The sequence below is a fragment of the Paraphaeosphaeria sporulosa genome (assembly GCF_001642045.1).
Source record: "Paraphaeosphaeria sporulosa strain AP3s5-JAC2a unplaced genomic scaffold CC84scaffold_14, whole genome shotgun sequence".
Lineage (NCBI taxonomy): Eukaryota > Fungi > Ascomycota > Dothideomycetes > Pleosporales > Didymosphaeriaceae > Paraphaeosphaeria > Paraphaeosphaeria sporulosa.
The window spans coordinates 221,845-237,066 of record NW_017253373.1 but is presented as its reverse complement, the minus strand read 5'-3'; the positions used below and the strand labels follow the sequence as shown (position 1 = coordinate 237,066).

Sequence of the window (15,222 nt, the reverse complement as noted above, 5' to 3'; positions counted from 1 at the left end):
ACCACTGGCATTATAAAGCAAAGGTTTTTGCTCTGTCAATTCTTCCCTTTCTTTTTCCGCAGCTGTCGCGTGTGCCCAAAGAAGAAAAAAAGTGACGAAATGTATCAGCACCTCAGCACAGCCGAATAGAACACGGGGAAGTACTTTCGAGCGCTACGGGCTTCAGGCATCATGTTTTCCTTTCACGGGAATAGCCACTGAGAGGGTTCTCTGGCTCACTGTTGTGATTGCCCCGAAGTACTCGATCAGGCATATAACGCAGGACACACCAATCATCTAACATTTTTCGCACGATTAAGTACACGTTGAGATTTCCCGGGGCTGAACAATATCTCCGTCCATTGAGGCTGCCCCATAAATCGCATTGTGATGGGGTCGGGCTGGTGTCGGGTGCAAGTGTCCTAGTAGTGGGGCACGCTGAAAAATTTCTCTGCCCCTCTTTCCCTCATCGTGCAACCACCAACACTGGCCCACCTTGGCTTGAAGATAGTCCCTTGCGCCGGAATATGCGGAGGCTTTGCTGGCTCCGCCATTGTATATACTTCTACGTATATATATGTTGTGTCTTTCTGAATTCCCATCAAACCACGGTGAGATGGCCGAGTTGGTTATGGCGCCAGGTTAAGGAGCATCTTAACATCATTTCCTGGTCACGAAAGTGGCGTGGGTTCGAGTCCCACTCTCATCACTATCGTTCGCTCGTCGAGCGGTCCTACGGGAATATCCTTTCTTTCGCATCGGTGGTTTAGTGGTAAAATTAGCCGTTGCCATTGGCCTGGTGTTCACCAGTTCAACAGTTTCGGCTAGCCCCGGGTTCGATTGTGAGTAGCTCCGCTCTACCAAACCAATACATTGTCTAACATTCACCAGCCCGGCCGATGCAATCATCAATTTCCTTTTTGCATCGGCATTCCCTCGGGGTTATGTGCACAGAACATAGCCCCGGGTTCGATTGTGAGTAGCTCCGCTTTACCAAACCAATACATTGTCTAACATTCACCAGCCCGGCCGATGCAATCATCAATTTCCTTTTTGCATCGGCATTCCCTCGGGGTTATGTGCACAGAACATAGCCCCGGGTTCGATTCCCGGCCAATGCATTCCTTTTTGCAAGTTGGTTCATCGCGGGGGAGAGGGGAGGTGGTGGTGGCGGTGGGCTGGAAGCAGGACAGGGAAACCTACCCAACATTAACGACCATGGCTGTGGGTGTTAACAGTAGCTGAACGTATGCACGCAAGAATTTTTCGATTGTGACAAGCGGGTGTTTCTCTTTTATAAGGGCGCTCTGCTGGTCCAACGAAATGCCTTCTGGTCACTGCCTCGCTGCTTGCCAACTAAGCTTCCCAGCAGATCAATAATGCTCGCGTGTATCATGCTACGAGATAGGGGACCTCATGCTTCATCTAGATCCGAGACACGAGGCTGTCTGGCATTGTAGACAGCACGCACTAGTCTGCCCAACACAGCACCAACGGATCGAAGAGGCCGAGTGTGCTAGCACCATGACCACCTCAATCTGACCAAAACCTGTTGACTAGGCATTAGGTTAATCAATCAATCTTTCACTCGGGTGTGTTCATTTTCAAACCCGTTGATATGCTCGATTATTCTGTGCAAGGGACCAGACAGACAGCCGCCGAACAAGATAAGTGCGACAACGACGACGAGTGAACGGAACCAAGCTGGAACCCAGGGTGGCATATCGGCAATGAACTACAGAGATACAGTACTCTAGCAAACAAGGCGTTACGAGAAAGGCAACCCTACAATGTACAGCCGAAATACAACGCAATAAGAAATCAGCGACTTTAAGCCTCTTTTCTGATCAAGAAGCCGTCGTTCTGAAGCGTCTGCATCACGCCATTCGGATCGTACTTCTTCGCCGTCTTCTTGATGAAGTCAAAGTTCTTCTGCCCGTAGCCGCTGAGTGGTCTCGAATGGATGTTACCGTTGTTGGAGTAGATGATCGGCAAAAACGAGCCTTCCTTCTTAGCTTTCTTCGTCCAAGCCGCCTCCCAGGAGTCGACGGCCTTTTGTGCGAGCCCGTACTGGTTCACGTTGGGAAACGTGACGTATGTGTCGTGCCCTAGCACACTGTCAGTATCCGCTCATGTGGAAACCACGATTCCACGTATGCTCACAGAATTGCGGGACATCATCGAGTCCCATGACGTTGCCACCGTTCAACGCCTTGCCTGCTTTGACTAGTGCAGATGTGAAGCCCTGGGGGGCAAAGTACATGGCCATGCCGGGTTCCAGCATTGTTGCAGCTTTCAGGTACTCGTCGTATGCCTCGAGTATCAGCTTTGAATCGGGGATCTTTTGTGCAACAGAGGTATGGTAGTATCTGGGTGAGAGTGAGCGAGGGTTATCCAAATGGGATTTGCAACGCGAACGTACGAGCCGGGGCTTTCGCCGTTTGCACCATTCCCAGACGATCCTAAGGCAGCGGATAGGAATGAAGCCACCGTGCCATTACTTGGGGGAAGGAACGGTCTCATGACCGGGATCGAGCGGAAGGCTTTGAATTCTGGCGCAGAACTGACGTGCCCGATGTGCCCAAAGAAGACCAGTGTTGCGTTCTGCGACACCTCCAGTTGTACGACGGCATCGCCGGGGCCATCTTCACGTAGAAAGTCGGCGTAGGCTGACAGTATGGCCCTTGTAACGTTCTTGTGGTAGAGGTTGACTTCGTAATTGATATCAATGATGTCCGAGGTAATGACTTCGAATTCAGTGACGATACCTTGCAGCGTATCAGGTCAGCTTGGCATGCTCGATTCGTTCAATCGAAATCATACGAACCAAAATTGCTCAGCCCGCCTTTCAAGCTCTTATACAGGTCCGCGTTTTTCTTTGTAGTTGCATTGACCACTTTGCCACTTGGCAAAACGATCTGTCGGATTAGCTTTGATCATACCAAAATAATACCTTGCTGAAACTTACCTCGTATCTAACAACCTGATCCAGACCTAAGCCTTTCTTGTCGTTGAAGAGGGAGATGCCACCTGTTTCGCAGCACGTCAGTAAACCGTATCGAGCGGGGGTCATGAAGTCTCATACCACCGAGAAGAAAGCCGCCGACCCCGACTCCAATATCACGGCCTCCAACAACCTGCACGCCGTTGGCCACACACCAATCGTACACTGTCCCCCAGTTTTGACCCGGGCCAAGAGTTGCGTACTTCCTGTCGGCGCTTAGGACCTTCTTTTGGAGTCTTTCTAGCGAAATAACGACGCCATCGCTTCCGACGGCGTTCCACCCAGGGAGAGGGAGGTGGCCCCAACTGCGAATGGCAAACTTGGTATTGGTCGCTGTCAAGACACGCATGATAAGTGATACATCGTCGCTTGATTCCGGCGTTACGAAACAGGCTGGATCCTTTTCACATATTGCGGAGCTGTATGTATAGTCAGCATTGATCCCCAGAAACCGAAGCGATAGGTGGTGATCCTACTATGGAACCTGCACCAAAGTTTGGTAGTACTGTGAGCCACCTGTGAACGTTTCATTGCTGGGGAAAAGATGCTGTAAGACGCTGCACGTCAGTCGTGCGTTTCCGGTGCAGGGGACGGTCTTCGTCCAAGAAGCAGGTAGTCCGAGTGCACCCAAGGACTTGGAACATGCATCGTTGGACAAGGGAGGGGTGGGCCCTGCACATGCGGTACCGAAAATGGCAAGTGCCGACGCCCACGTGGTGATGGACAGCATGACGAATCTGAACTGGGAAAAGCGATCAAAGATCAGAGATGCTGGGCCTGAAACCTCAACGATTGAGACAGCTAAATATTCTTATACGCTTTCCAAAGGCCCCCACGACGACGTCCGAGAACCCTCAAAAGCCACATCGATCCATCGCCTGAGCTTTGATCCATCGCCAGCGCCATCTTCTCGTACACTTTGCTGTACACGAGGCGCCCACGCGATGAAAGTGGTTCAGTCTCGCACCAAGAATAGAATTAGCCTAGAACATGCCCCCAGTGGATGACCAGTCTTCTGGAAATCCCAACCCAAGTCATGGTTCGGCCGGTTCCACGTGCGGTGTCTTGGTCTACGCTGAGCGGCTATCGGCCGATAGCTCCACGCTCGGTCGCCACGAAGCTAAAGTCAGCCCAGGAATTGCAGGATAACGGCATAATAATCCATAAGCTCGAGCTGAATATGCATTTTGAAAGCTACCACCATCTGGACAGCATCATGGGTACCGGTACCAATACAGTCACGTTGAGGAAGCAGCAAACGGCCATTGTCTGCGCTACACCTCCAAAGGAGTCGGGTCGTAATCTTCGCAAGGGAGTTTGGCAGCTGGCTCGGCTGCACACAAAGGAAGCATGGCTGTGCTGGTACCCAGCTGGTTGGTAAACTCTTTTCCTCTTGTGGGCGTCGACTAATGCATGCAGTATGGGGATTATGTCTTTCAGCTGGCACGCAAGACATTCGCCTTGATATTTTACAGATGGCGAAGATACTATTTGGTATCTGGAGCAGCGTCACAGTGACCCACTGCGCCTTTTGCACATGGGAGTAAGTGATGGCCGCAGCCAATGCGAGGCCTCGCTGACAGCTGTTCCTAGTGATATCTGCGACGTCGAATTTGATAAGCAGGTAGAGCGTTGCAAAGTACGTCCGCTACCAGCTGGTATGCTGACCGTTGGGGAAGCCTACGCTGCATTGCTGGCGTGGCTACCGATCGTGTTCGGTGTGACATACCTTACCCTTGGAGAGGCCGGTGTGTGTACATTTGCCCCTGTGTGGATTCTCAGTACCATATATCCATTCATGAAGCGGGTGACCTCTTTCCCGCAGATTGTGCTTGGTGCCATTATTGGGGCGGCTGTGTTTCCGGGTTGGGCCTCCGTCACCGGCGATCTGACCACGCTCAGCCAAGGACTACCGCTGTTCTTTGCTACGGCAAGCTGGGTTGTGTACTTTGATCTCTTCTACGCTGAACAGGTAAGCTACACGCACTAGCACCGGTCACTAGCTGATAAAGTTTGCAACAGGATCGTCCCGACGACATCAAAGCCGGTGTCAAGTCACTTGCAGTCTTACTCGGAGATCACGTCCACTTCTTTCTAGCTTTCTTGGGCATTCTGCAAATTGCTTTCTTTACTATGACTGGACTGAGGGCTCAGATGTCGCCCGTCTTTTGGATTCTCGGCTTGGGTGTGTGGACCGCCAATGTGATTTGGCACGTAGCCTCATTGGATCTCAACAACCGCAAATCCGGCGGCAAGATCTTCAAGGCAAACATCATGTTGGGGCTGTACATGACAGTAATTTCTGTGCTGGAGCTAGCGCTCTCGAGGCTCTCTTTGTCGGACCTGGGGCACATTGGCCAGTCCTTGACTGGCATGCATGTGTCGTGAAAGAAGTGGCGGCGAAAATTCTCGCACTGTGGAAGAAGTAATTCGTGGCGGTCGTAGGAAAAGCGTCTCTTGGTCGGATTGGGGTAAGCGTTGCTCGTGTAGGTAGGAGTTATTTCTCGGCCGGTACAGCGCGATCACGTGCGACCCCTCGGAAGACTGCCGATGCTACTATACACACACTCTGAATAAATCATTGCTCGCGGCACGGAAAAGCTTTACTCAGCTTATTTGTCGAAGTGATATACAAGCTTTCGTGAGCCGTACATGGAGAGCGGAGTTGTTTGGTTTCCATTCGCCTACCAGCTTCCACTGGTAGTAGTGTCATTTGGGTGCTGTGTCCGTCAACATATTTCGCTGAGAATGGTGATTTCATGAGTTTATTTCCTCAGTATGAGCCGCAGCTGCCCACGTGGGCGCCACGTGCAGTGTGTGGCAGTGTGTCATGTGCACGAGAGGTCTGGTCCGGCCGAGAAATCTGAAAATGCGTTTTCCGCCGACGGCCTCAGATACTACCTTTCCACGGAAATTAGCGGACCCGTGTTCCGAAGACTCTTAATTTGTAGGCTTTTATTCTTCCACATTTGACGAACCGCACAAACGTCCTGAACCACGACTTCATATCATGACCGCAACGATACACGAGCTGAACAGCACGAAAGAGCTGAGCCAGAGATCCGATGATGTACAAGACGAATCGGCCGGCGAACCCGAAATCGTGCAGATTTCACCGTTCTCCTTTATCTCACTGATGGTGGGCATCAGCCTTGCCGTCTTTCTCATCGCACTTGACCGCACCATCATTGCGAATGCCATCCCACTCATCACTGACGAATTCAATTCACCAGATGATGCAGGCTGGTACGGGTCTGCGGCAAGTCTCGAACCTCCGTGTTACTCTTGTCTCCAGCGCTGACCAGTTACAAAGTACTTGCTCACAGCATGCGCCTTCCAGCCGATATTTGGTCGCGTGTTCGCACATTTCGATATCCGATGGTCGTTTCTAGCCGCACTGTTGATCTTCGAGCTTGGCAGTCTGATATGCGGCGTGGCTCCTAACAGTGACGTTCTGATCATCGGACGAGCCTTGGCTGGGATCGGCTGTGCAGGCGTCTTTGCCGGGTGTCTTGTCATTATAGCTATGACAACGTCTTTGAGCGTCCGACCAGTGTACATGGGCGTGATCGGATCGGTGTAAGTGGCCACTCCCATTCATACCCCGTCAACACAGCTGAAATATGCGCGTAGGTCCGGCATCGGCAATGTTTGCGGACCGCTGATCGGAGGCGCCTTCACCAGTAATGCCACTTGGCGTTGGTGCTTCTATATAAATCTGCCAGTCGGAGGTGTCACATGCATTCTGCTTCTTTTATTCTTCCACCCTTCAAAATCAAATCGCGGACAAGAGAGGTTCTTGACACGCGTCCTACGGCTCGATCTGATCGGCAACTTCATCCTCACCGTCACAGTGGTAATGCTGCTGCTGGCCCTCCAATGGGGGGGTATCGAGTACGGCTGGGGCAGCTCGAGGATCATCGGCCTTCTCGCCGCATCAGGGGTTGGCTTCGTGATTTTCGGGCTGTGGCAGCACAGGAAAGGCACTGAGGCATTGACACCGCTCTATATCATGACTCAGCGTGGTGTTGCCGCCGGTATTGGTGTCATGTTCTTCCTCAGCGGCGCGTTTCTTGTTCACAGCTACTACTTGCCATACTGGTTTCAAGCAGTGCGTGGGCGTACACCCGTTCAGTCCGGCGTCGACGTCACTCCGTATGTCGCCACAACTTTCGTCTTCTCCATGCTTGCTGGCATTGCCGTCCGGAAGATTGGTTACTTCACTCCTCCATCCATCCTAGGCTGTGCAATAGGCTGTGTCGGCTGCGGGCTGTTGACAACGCTGCAAGTGGATACGGGCACCGCGGTATGGGCTGGATACCAAGTGCTGACGTCTGCGGGCATGGGAATGACAATGCAGCAGCCCATCATTGCGGTGCAGGCAACGATCGATCCCGCACTAGTCTCTATCGGCAGCGCCATAATACTCTTTGCGCAAGGCCTGTCTGGCGCCATCTTCGTTTCCGTGGCCAACAACATCCTGCGGAATGAGCTCGCGCGCAAATTGGTGGCATTGAATGTACCCAATGTGAACAAAATCCTAGCAGCGGGCGCGACAGACGTGCGGGAGCTCGTCCCGTTGGAGTACAAGGGGCCACTTGTTGAGGCCTACAACGATGCATTGATGAAGGTTTTCATGATGGCTATTCCGCTTTGTGGCATAGCTCTGCTGTTTGCTTTGAGATTGCCGTGGGTTAATTTGAAGAAGAATCAAGCGGGGAAGACGTGATAGAGCCCTGGAGATCAAAGGGACGTAGGGGCAGACTATGATGAATGAAGCTAGCTTGCCGGGTGGTTAGTGCTACGCTAGGGTAGGAAAGCTAGACGCGCGCCACGATGAATCCCTTAAAACCACCGCGTCCCTACTCTCTTTCCATTTTCCATACACGGAATCGACCGCCAATCCGTTAGCTCTATTCGTGATCTGAGTGATGATGTGATCAGAAGAGCCGCGCGTATGCACGCAGCTTTCGGAGAGCAAACGGGCCGAGAAAAGCAGTATGGCCCCCGGGACTGCACCATGACAGAATGTGGATTGCTAGACGCGCTCCTGGTAGACCGACCGGTGCTGTACAAGATAGAACCTCAACGTGCTGTCTCGGCCGAGCGAGAGCTAACGATACGCTCCGCATGACACCGGCCGGATGACGCGCAGCGCATGCGAAAAGTAGATAATCATTGGAAAGAGAGCAATTTCGCAGTAGAGACCGAGGACCAGAGTTTCTATCAGCCATGGGTTCAATCGCAGACATACCGCAGGGCATCGACGTCCACCACCACTTCATCCCAGAATGCTATGCAAAAGGTATGGCCGTCAAGCAAGATACGGCCCCGTCTGCTGACTAGGCAACACAGCCCTCCACGAAGCGGGCGGCGACCCCTCAGGCTGGAAGCTCCCTAACTGGTCCGTCGCAACCTCGAAAGCCCTCATGCAAACCCACGGCATTCGCACTAGCATCCTCTCCCTGACCGCCCCCGGCTGCTCCATCCTGCAAGGCGCACCCGCAGCCACCCTTGCCCGCGCCGTCAACCAGGAAGCCCATGCAATCCGCAACGCCCACCCCACCGCCTTCGGCTTCTTCGCCGCACTGCCCCCTGTTGAAGCCGATGCCGCCGCCGCCGTTGCAGAAATCGAGCACGCCCTCGACGTCCTCGGCGCAGACGGCGTAACCCTGTACACGCGCTATGGCCCGGGCCCGCGGTACCTGGGGCATGCGGATCTGCGCCCCGTGTGGGCGGCCCTGAACGAGCGCAAAGCCGTCGTCTTCGTGCACCCAACCCATGCGGCGGATACACGGCCCGTCAACGGCGCCCTCCCGCAACCCATCATCGACTACCCGCATGAGACGACGCGCGCCGCCGTCGACATGATTCTGTCTGGCGTGCTCCGCGACTTCCCTGACGTCAAAATCATCCTGTCGCACGCCGGCGGCTCCCTGCCGTATCTCGCCACGCGGGCCGCGCATCTCCTGGCCGATGCGGGGCTGACAGCCTTGAGCGCTGACGAGTTCCTCACGTGTGCGAAGAGCTTCTACTTCGATACTGCGCTGTCCGGGAACGCGTTGTCGCTGCCGTTGCTGCTCGACTTTGCGCCACCCGGACACGTGCTGTTTGGGAGCGACTTCCCGTATGCGCCGACGCCGACGATTGCAACGCATACGGTTGCTGGGGCGGAGGTGCTGGCGCGAAGGGAGGGCGAGAAGGGTATGGATCTTGCGGCAAATGCTTTGCGGTTGCTGCCGAGGCTGGCGTAGAGAGGGTGCTTGTCGAATGCTGCTGTATGCAAAGGTAGCACTGTGGTCATGTTTAGAATGCGAATATAATGGCGAACATCTCGGATCGTTCAGTCTCCCTTTCCTAGTGCTTGACGACAAGCCTGAAATCTGCTTTAGCCTCATCGACAACCAGTCATCAAACGCATGCCTTTGGTCGACGCGTCCAATGTCCGACTTCCTGCTCGCCTTTCCTCCCTATCCCGCTGCCAGAAATTTACCCCGGCTCCATCCGTCACGCAAGCCTCACCTCCGTAAAGCGCCAATTCACTCCACTTAACTCGGCAAGCTGAAACATCAAAAAGGATCTGTACCTATCTATCCGCATTCTATCTCTATTCACCTGCCATCCAGCGAAACCTTCACCCCTTCCCTGTCAATCCCCTTAGCCTCTCCTCCAACCTCCCCACAACCAACCTCCTCACCTCCCCCTCCCCCCTCACCCTGACAAGCACCAACATCCTCTCCAACCTCTGCAACTGCACCTCCACCAACGCATCCATAACCCCCGCCCACTCCCGCTTCGACTCCACCCTATACGCACCCACTTTGAGTCCGCGCTCGCTCAGCGGCTCGCCACCCAGCAGCAGCGGCACCTCCATGTCCACATCCACATCCGCGTCCGCCTCTCCGCCGCCGTGCACGAGGGCCCGCAGCGCAGCCCGCAGCCGCGCGAGACTGGTGAGCAGATCGTCGGCGACGACGAGCGCGGTGAGGGCGGCAGCGGGCGCGGCGCTGCAGGTAGCACAGCGAAGGACGGCGTCAAAGGCGGCGAGGGTGGCTTTGTGGGCGGCGAGGGCGTCTTCGAGGGCGGGTGGGACGAGGAGAGCGGGTAGCGCGGGGGTGGCGTGGAAGGCTGTGAGGGCGGATGTGAGATGGGGGCAGCGGGTGGGAGGAAGGGGCTTTGAGCGGTCGATGTCTGGGGTAGTGGAGAGGGTAGGGAGGGGGGAGGCGGGCGTGAAGGGGGAGAAGTAGGTGTCGAGGTCGTAATTGGTGGAGGGGGTGGAAAGGTCGTGCGCGTGTACTGCAGATGTGAATATGGTTTTGCCGAAGCAGAGGTGAGCAGGCGACTTACCCAGCGCTGGAACGCCGTCGGTGGAGTCGCTTTCCAGGGAGAAACAATCTGCAGCTTCGAGCAGCACCATCTCGCCCCCGTCCATGTCCATGCCCACGTTGGGACTCCCCTCGAACAAAGAGCTAAACTCGCACATCGCGTGCTCCTGTTCCTCAGTGGTGGCGGAAAAGGTATCCCTGTGGTCGTTCTCGCCCGCAGACGCAAGGGCGTGAATCGGACTCTCGAGCGCGATGCAGCTCACGCTCTCTGTCGCCGCTGCACTCCACTTTTCCGCCTCATGCTCTTTCTGTGCTCTCGGACTCATGCTGTCTTTCCTCGCCCGTGCCTCTTTGCACGCAGCAGATGCTTTTCGTTTCGCCGGCGAGGCTGACTTTCGCTCGGGATACGTGCACTTGTTGACGCCCTCAGAGCAGCAGCGTACGCACGCGGGGCGGTCCCCACTGCACCTCAGCTACACCAGTACAGTTAGCTGGCTAGATTCACCAAAATCGGCACACAGGCACCATGGAACTTGCTTTTCTCCGCTTGCAATGCACACACGCGGCATGCTGGTACAGCGCGTCGCCCCTCTTCAACGGGCCCTTGCCCACATCCTCCATACTGTCCTTCAGACGAAGCGTCGTAAACATGGCCAAGACCGGCGACGCTATGGCATCGAGTTTGGTTGCCGCGAAAAAAAAAAATCGTCGTCCCGAATCGGTTATACCCGATATCACCTCCATAGTGGTGTTTGTTGCGTTGCACAGGGGACAGCCGTAGAACGTTTCGCTTATCGGCCGATACACGCATTTCTGGCAGGCGGCGCGGTGCGCTCTAACCTTGTCCTTCTGCAGGGCCTAGAGCTGACCGGCTACGCGCGAGAGCACCATAGTATGGGTGGGGGCTGACCGGGTGTACGGGTGAGAGACGTTTCCGGGAGGAAAGTCAGCTCTGTACCGACGCCGCGCTGGCCTCAAGTGCCGTGGCGTGATGCAGTGGACCGTCAGCGTGTGGAGATCCTCTCATGTGAGTATGGTCTAATGTGTTACAGCCTCTGGTATGGTCTGGTCTGTGGTCTGGCTGGTCTGGTCTGGTCTCTGCTTTGCAGGCACAATTTGATGTTCTCAGCATCGAATCACTCAGCTTATCCTATAGTTGCTCGGTATTTCGTATTTTCTTTGCGAGAAGGAAACATCGGCCAGGTGTGAACCAGGACTTGGAAGTATAATAGCTAACAGAGATTGTCCGACAAATCGCACCTTATAGAAAGCCATTCGTGCACAAAATTTATAGTCACCTAACGTGTAATCGTATCATGTTTGAGTGAGATCTTTTATTCCCGAAAAGGAATGAGAGAGTGATCAAAAGTCTAAGGTGATGAAAAAAAGAATCTGTAGATATCGTTTCGACGAGCGACAATGCATGTCGACCGTGAAAGCCACCAGTTCGGGTGAGCATATTGGAGTGACTGCATTCGGTACCGAAACGCTGGATCCGATGTATCCGAGAGGGCAAATCTTAGGGTCAAAACACTGATGAACTATAAAACAGAATGTCGACTGTGCCCGCTAAAGGAAGGGTGTGCAGTCGTGGCGTGAGCAGAGCCTTGGATCCAGTAGGGAAAATGCAAGCATCGTGCTGCGTGTATCGCTCTTCTGAAGGAGCGAGCCGAGCCAAGCCTGCAGGTGTATGCTGGCTGGCAAGACCAGATTACGCATACTAGGCTTGATAAGCCTACTCAAAGTGGTGAGCAAAGCTGAGTGAGACTGCATATCAAGTATCTGTCAAACCTTCCAATTGCAGGAAGGAAGCCAGCCCTTGGTCTACCCCACCGAGATCAACCACGCTTGCTTGGTCTTTTTGGCACTGACCATCACCAAAGGAAGATTTGAATTCCGCGGAAAACCAAGATAGGTCAGGATGAGGTCGCCAAGGCAAGTGTTCTTTCAGCTCGTTCAAGATGGCCCAAAGGTTCTGACGCGTTGTGGATAATGTGCCAGGAGGTTGCTGGTTCTGGGCTTGCTCGCTGTTGTAACACATGTCAAGCACTTCCTCAGCGAAGTGCTCGACTAGGTCAGCTTCGGCTGGGCATGAATCTGTCTGCAGGTAGGCAAGCAGGATGAGGGTCTCCTCAAGGGGTTGCAGCCGGCTCAGTAACGCCCATTTGTATATGGCTGCAGCGGACCATCGAGTCAGACGGAGATAAGTCTGAATGTATTGGCAGCAAAGGCGCACCAGCCTGAATAAAGAACTTGGTCAGCCTGAGAGGAGACATTGGTCGGAAGAGCGGCACTTACGTTTTCCACAAGGTCGCCTGCTGTTGGCCGGTGAATTCGTGAAGGAAGCGTTTCTGTAAAAGTATTAAGGCTCTCAGATAAAGCATGTGGAGAACAGAGCGAGCCCAGAAGTTAAAGACGGTGGTAGTACTAGCGTCGTCCTTGTAGAGTGTGCCGTAGGTTGCAGGCGCTACTGTCGCTTGGAAAGACGATACCAACCCCTTCTCAGGAATGCCCTTGGCCGGCAGACGTGCTGATATCGCGCGAATGCGGCTGTGAAGTGAGGAGAGCATGTCATTGAGCTCGATCAAGTCTCGCTGGGTGGGCCGTTGCCGGTCGTAGGCACGAATTATGATCTGGCGCATGGCGGATGCGATCTCGGCACGGCCAAGTGCAAACAGTAGAAAAGCCGAAGACTTGGGCGTGTTCTCACCGGCCAGCACGTTCTGGTCTTCCAGAAATTCGATAGGCAGGCGCGCGTCCGATGACCCTTCGACCCGAGCAGCCTGCAATTCGGTTCCTGCAGCCACAGCCGATTGAATGTCCAAGTCTATTAGATGCCACCAGATGCGCCGGCCCAGCTCACTCTTGACGGTTCCAAGGCCCTTCCTCGATGCCTCGCGGTGCAAGCCGAGTTGCTGAGCGGCACGGATGCATGCGCAGACGATCTGCGCGCTCCGCAGCTGGTAGATATCCTCGCGGCCCAGCCCACTCTGCACGATCAGTGCGGCAACAAGTGCATCAAGCGTGGGTGCCTCAGGGAAGCTGGCCGCCTTCATGGCACTCGTAAAAGCAACATAGAGGTTGTCACGAAAGGCTGGCGTGTCAGGCACCTTTGCCGAAGCGGCCAGGGGCGTACCTGCCGAAGCTACAGCACCCGCATACATTGCAGCCCAAAGAAGCGCGACGAAGGAGGCATCAGACGTGGATAAAGCGAGCGGAATGATGTTTTCCTGCTCGCCCAGCAGCTGCGTACACAGCTGGCCGTAGCGTTTGGCCAGGGTTGGTGCGTGAACGAAGGGCAGCAGAGGATGTACACACAGGAAGAAGCACTGCAGTAGCGCTCCGCAGACGTGTTTTGGCGGCAGCGTCAGATGGTCGCCCGCGTTCATGGTGGACTTGCACCGATCTGCAGCGCTCTCGACGCGCAGGATGCGCTCGTAGACATCTTGCTGTTTGCAAGTCAGCCAGCACAACACAGCGGGCACAGGGGGATACGCGCATCGCGGCTGACCAAGGCCCAGAAGGTGCGCTCGATAAAGAGCTTCGATCCGTCGTCCCGGGTGCTAATGTAGCCTTCAAAAGGAGGGCCTGGGAGTGGCGATGAGTCCCTGCGGTTGGGCAAAGCGTCCAGCGGACAGGCAGACTCGAGCTGGAAGGAATTGAGCGAGAGACTGGGAGTGAGCAGACCCAAATCAAAGTGGGCGTCGAAGGCGAAGTCGAAGTCCAGCGTTGGGGCGTCCCACTGGAAGCCTAGGTCTGATCCAGCCGGCGTCCACCCCACGGCCGCAGCCTCCAGCTCAGGATCTGTGACGGGAGAGTCGTTGTCGCCGCGGCGATCGTGTGACTCGAGCGCATCGAAAGGATCGTCGAGTTGGTCTTGGTGTTGGTGCTGGTGTGTCTTGCGTTTCTTGGCCGCAGCCTTCTCCCACTGCTCTGGTCCTTCGTACACGCACTCGTCGCCCAGACGTACGCAGTTTGCGCACGCGGGGCGCTGCTTCTCACACTTGATCTTCCGCCGACGGCATGCTAAGCAGCTCAGTGATGGCCTGTTGCGCACGATCTTTCGGTGAGCCATGACTTGTCGCCGCCGTGGGTGTGTAGCTCCACAGAGGGTAGACGCGTTTATTAGCCAACCGTGCAAGTGCGGCACGTGCATTCAGGCAATCTGCAAGTACGGGCGAAGTAGGATTTGGTAAGCGAGGCAAGGTCTACTCGTCCCACTGGTCAAGCTGACAGTTTGGCCGTGCTGCCGTAAGCGTAAGTTTACCGCATAATTCGGGATAAAACTGCAATGCTAGGTCTGACTGGGCGCGTCAGAGGGCAATGAAGTGCTACAAAGCTCCTTACTGGGCCTTGTGACTCACTATTGTTCCGTTTGAGCTCTATTAGCAGTATCTACTTGACATCTCCGCACACCCGATCAAGCCTACCCTATCAATCTCATTGCAGATCACCACGTCTCGTCTTGGCGGGATCCATCTCCGTAGGAATCTGCTCTGCTCCCATTCGGCCAAATCCGCCACCACGTTATCGTCGCCGGTCAAAACGTGGCTGGCCCTGTAGAAATCCTTCAGCACAAACCAAGCGTTAGAATCTCATGGAGGCATATGCGCTAGCGGCCCGAACCAGGCGTCCGTCTGAACGTATACTAGGTGCGGCGTGTCGCAAGTCGTCTGTTAGCTGGATGGATGCAGCCCGAGACTGTTAGCTACATGCACTCAGCTGAGCTGCTCTTATCAAGACATCTTATCGCTGCACTGGATTACTCGCACTGAAACCAGTCGATTATTATTAGTTACAAGTAGTGGAAGCTTCCCTCTGCAGTCTCTCGCTAGTGCTCTCTGCCTGCCTCGTATACCCGGCCATGTCTAGATAGCAAGGATACGAGCGCGTTACTGGGGTGGCTTGGTGTTC

At 54.7% G+C, this 15,222-nt stretch overlaps 5 protein-coding genes and 1 non-coding gene across 6 annotated transcripts; 4 read left to right on the top strand and 2 right to left on the bottom strand.

Annotated features, from left to right (window-relative positions):
* The first annotated feature begins 589 nt into the window (after window positions 1–589).
* CC84DRAFT_t103 lies at window positions 590–688 on the top strand. The gene has a single exon. It is a non-coding gene; the product is annotated as a tRNA-Leu (tRNA).
* A 660-nt stretch (window positions 689–1,348) lies between these two features.
* CC84DRAFT_1231954 (FAD-binding domain-containing protein) lies at window positions 1,349–3,631 on the bottom strand (the record flags this gene model as incomplete). The annotated part of the gene is made up of 8 exons (XM_018183745.1): window positions 1,349–2,087; window positions 2,143–2,348; window positions 2,402–2,747; window positions 2,807–2,897; window positions 2,948–3,009; window positions 3,065–3,402; window positions 3,460–3,578; window positions 3,611–3,631. 8 exons carry the CDS (start codon window positions 3,629–3,631, stop codon window positions 1,810–1,812), a joined length of 1,461 nt encoding a protein of 486 aa, XP_018029978.1. The 3' UTR covers window positions 1,349–1,809.
* Window positions 3,632–4,199: 568 nt separating this feature from the next.
* On the top strand, window positions 4,200–5,371 carry CC84DRAFT_1103512 (prenyltransferase; the record flags this gene model as incomplete). Its single annotated transcript, XM_018175019.1, is given in 4 exon segments — window positions 4,200–4,356; window positions 4,403–4,526; window positions 4,544–4,955; window positions 5,006–5,371. 4 exon segments carry the CDS (start codon window positions 4,200–4,202, stop codon window positions 5,369–5,371), a joined length of 1,059 nt encoding a protein of 352 aa, XP_018029977.1.
* A 622-nt stretch (window positions 5,372–5,993) lies between these two features.
* CC84DRAFT_1222629 (major facilitator superfamily transporter) lies at window positions 5,994–7,712 on the top strand (the record flags this gene model as incomplete). Its single annotated transcript, XM_018183397.1, has 3 exons — window positions 5,994–6,246; window positions 6,310–6,562; window positions 6,617–7,712. The coding sequence occupies 3 exons, from the start codon at window positions 5,994–5,996 to the stop codon at window positions 7,710–7,712; spliced, it is 1,602 nt and encodes a 533-aa protein (XP_018029976.1).
* A 478-nt stretch (window positions 7,713–8,190) lies between these two features.
* CC84DRAFT_1169145 (amidohydrolase 2) lies at window positions 8,191–9,330 on the top strand. The gene is made up of 2 exons (XM_018179583.1): window positions 8,191–8,288; window positions 8,339–9,330. Exons 1-2 carry the CDS (start codon window positions 8,216–8,218, stop codon window positions 9,235–9,237), a joined length of 972 nt encoding a protein of 323 aa, XP_018029975.1. The 5' UTR covers window positions 8,191–8,215; the 3' UTR covers window positions 9,238–9,330.
* A 2,752-nt stretch (window positions 9,331–12,082) lies between these two features.
* Window positions 12,083–14,383, bottom strand: CC84DRAFT_1181100 (uncharacterized protein; the record flags this gene model as incomplete). The annotated part of the gene is made up of 3 exons (XM_018180530.1): window positions 12,083–12,548; window positions 12,607–13,757; window positions 13,820–14,383. The coding sequence occupies 3 exons, from the start codon at window positions 14,381–14,383 to the stop codon at window positions 12,083–12,085; spliced, it is 2,181 nt and encodes a 726-aa protein (XP_018029974.1).
* Between the last annotated feature and the right edge of the window lie 839 nt (window positions 14,384–15,222).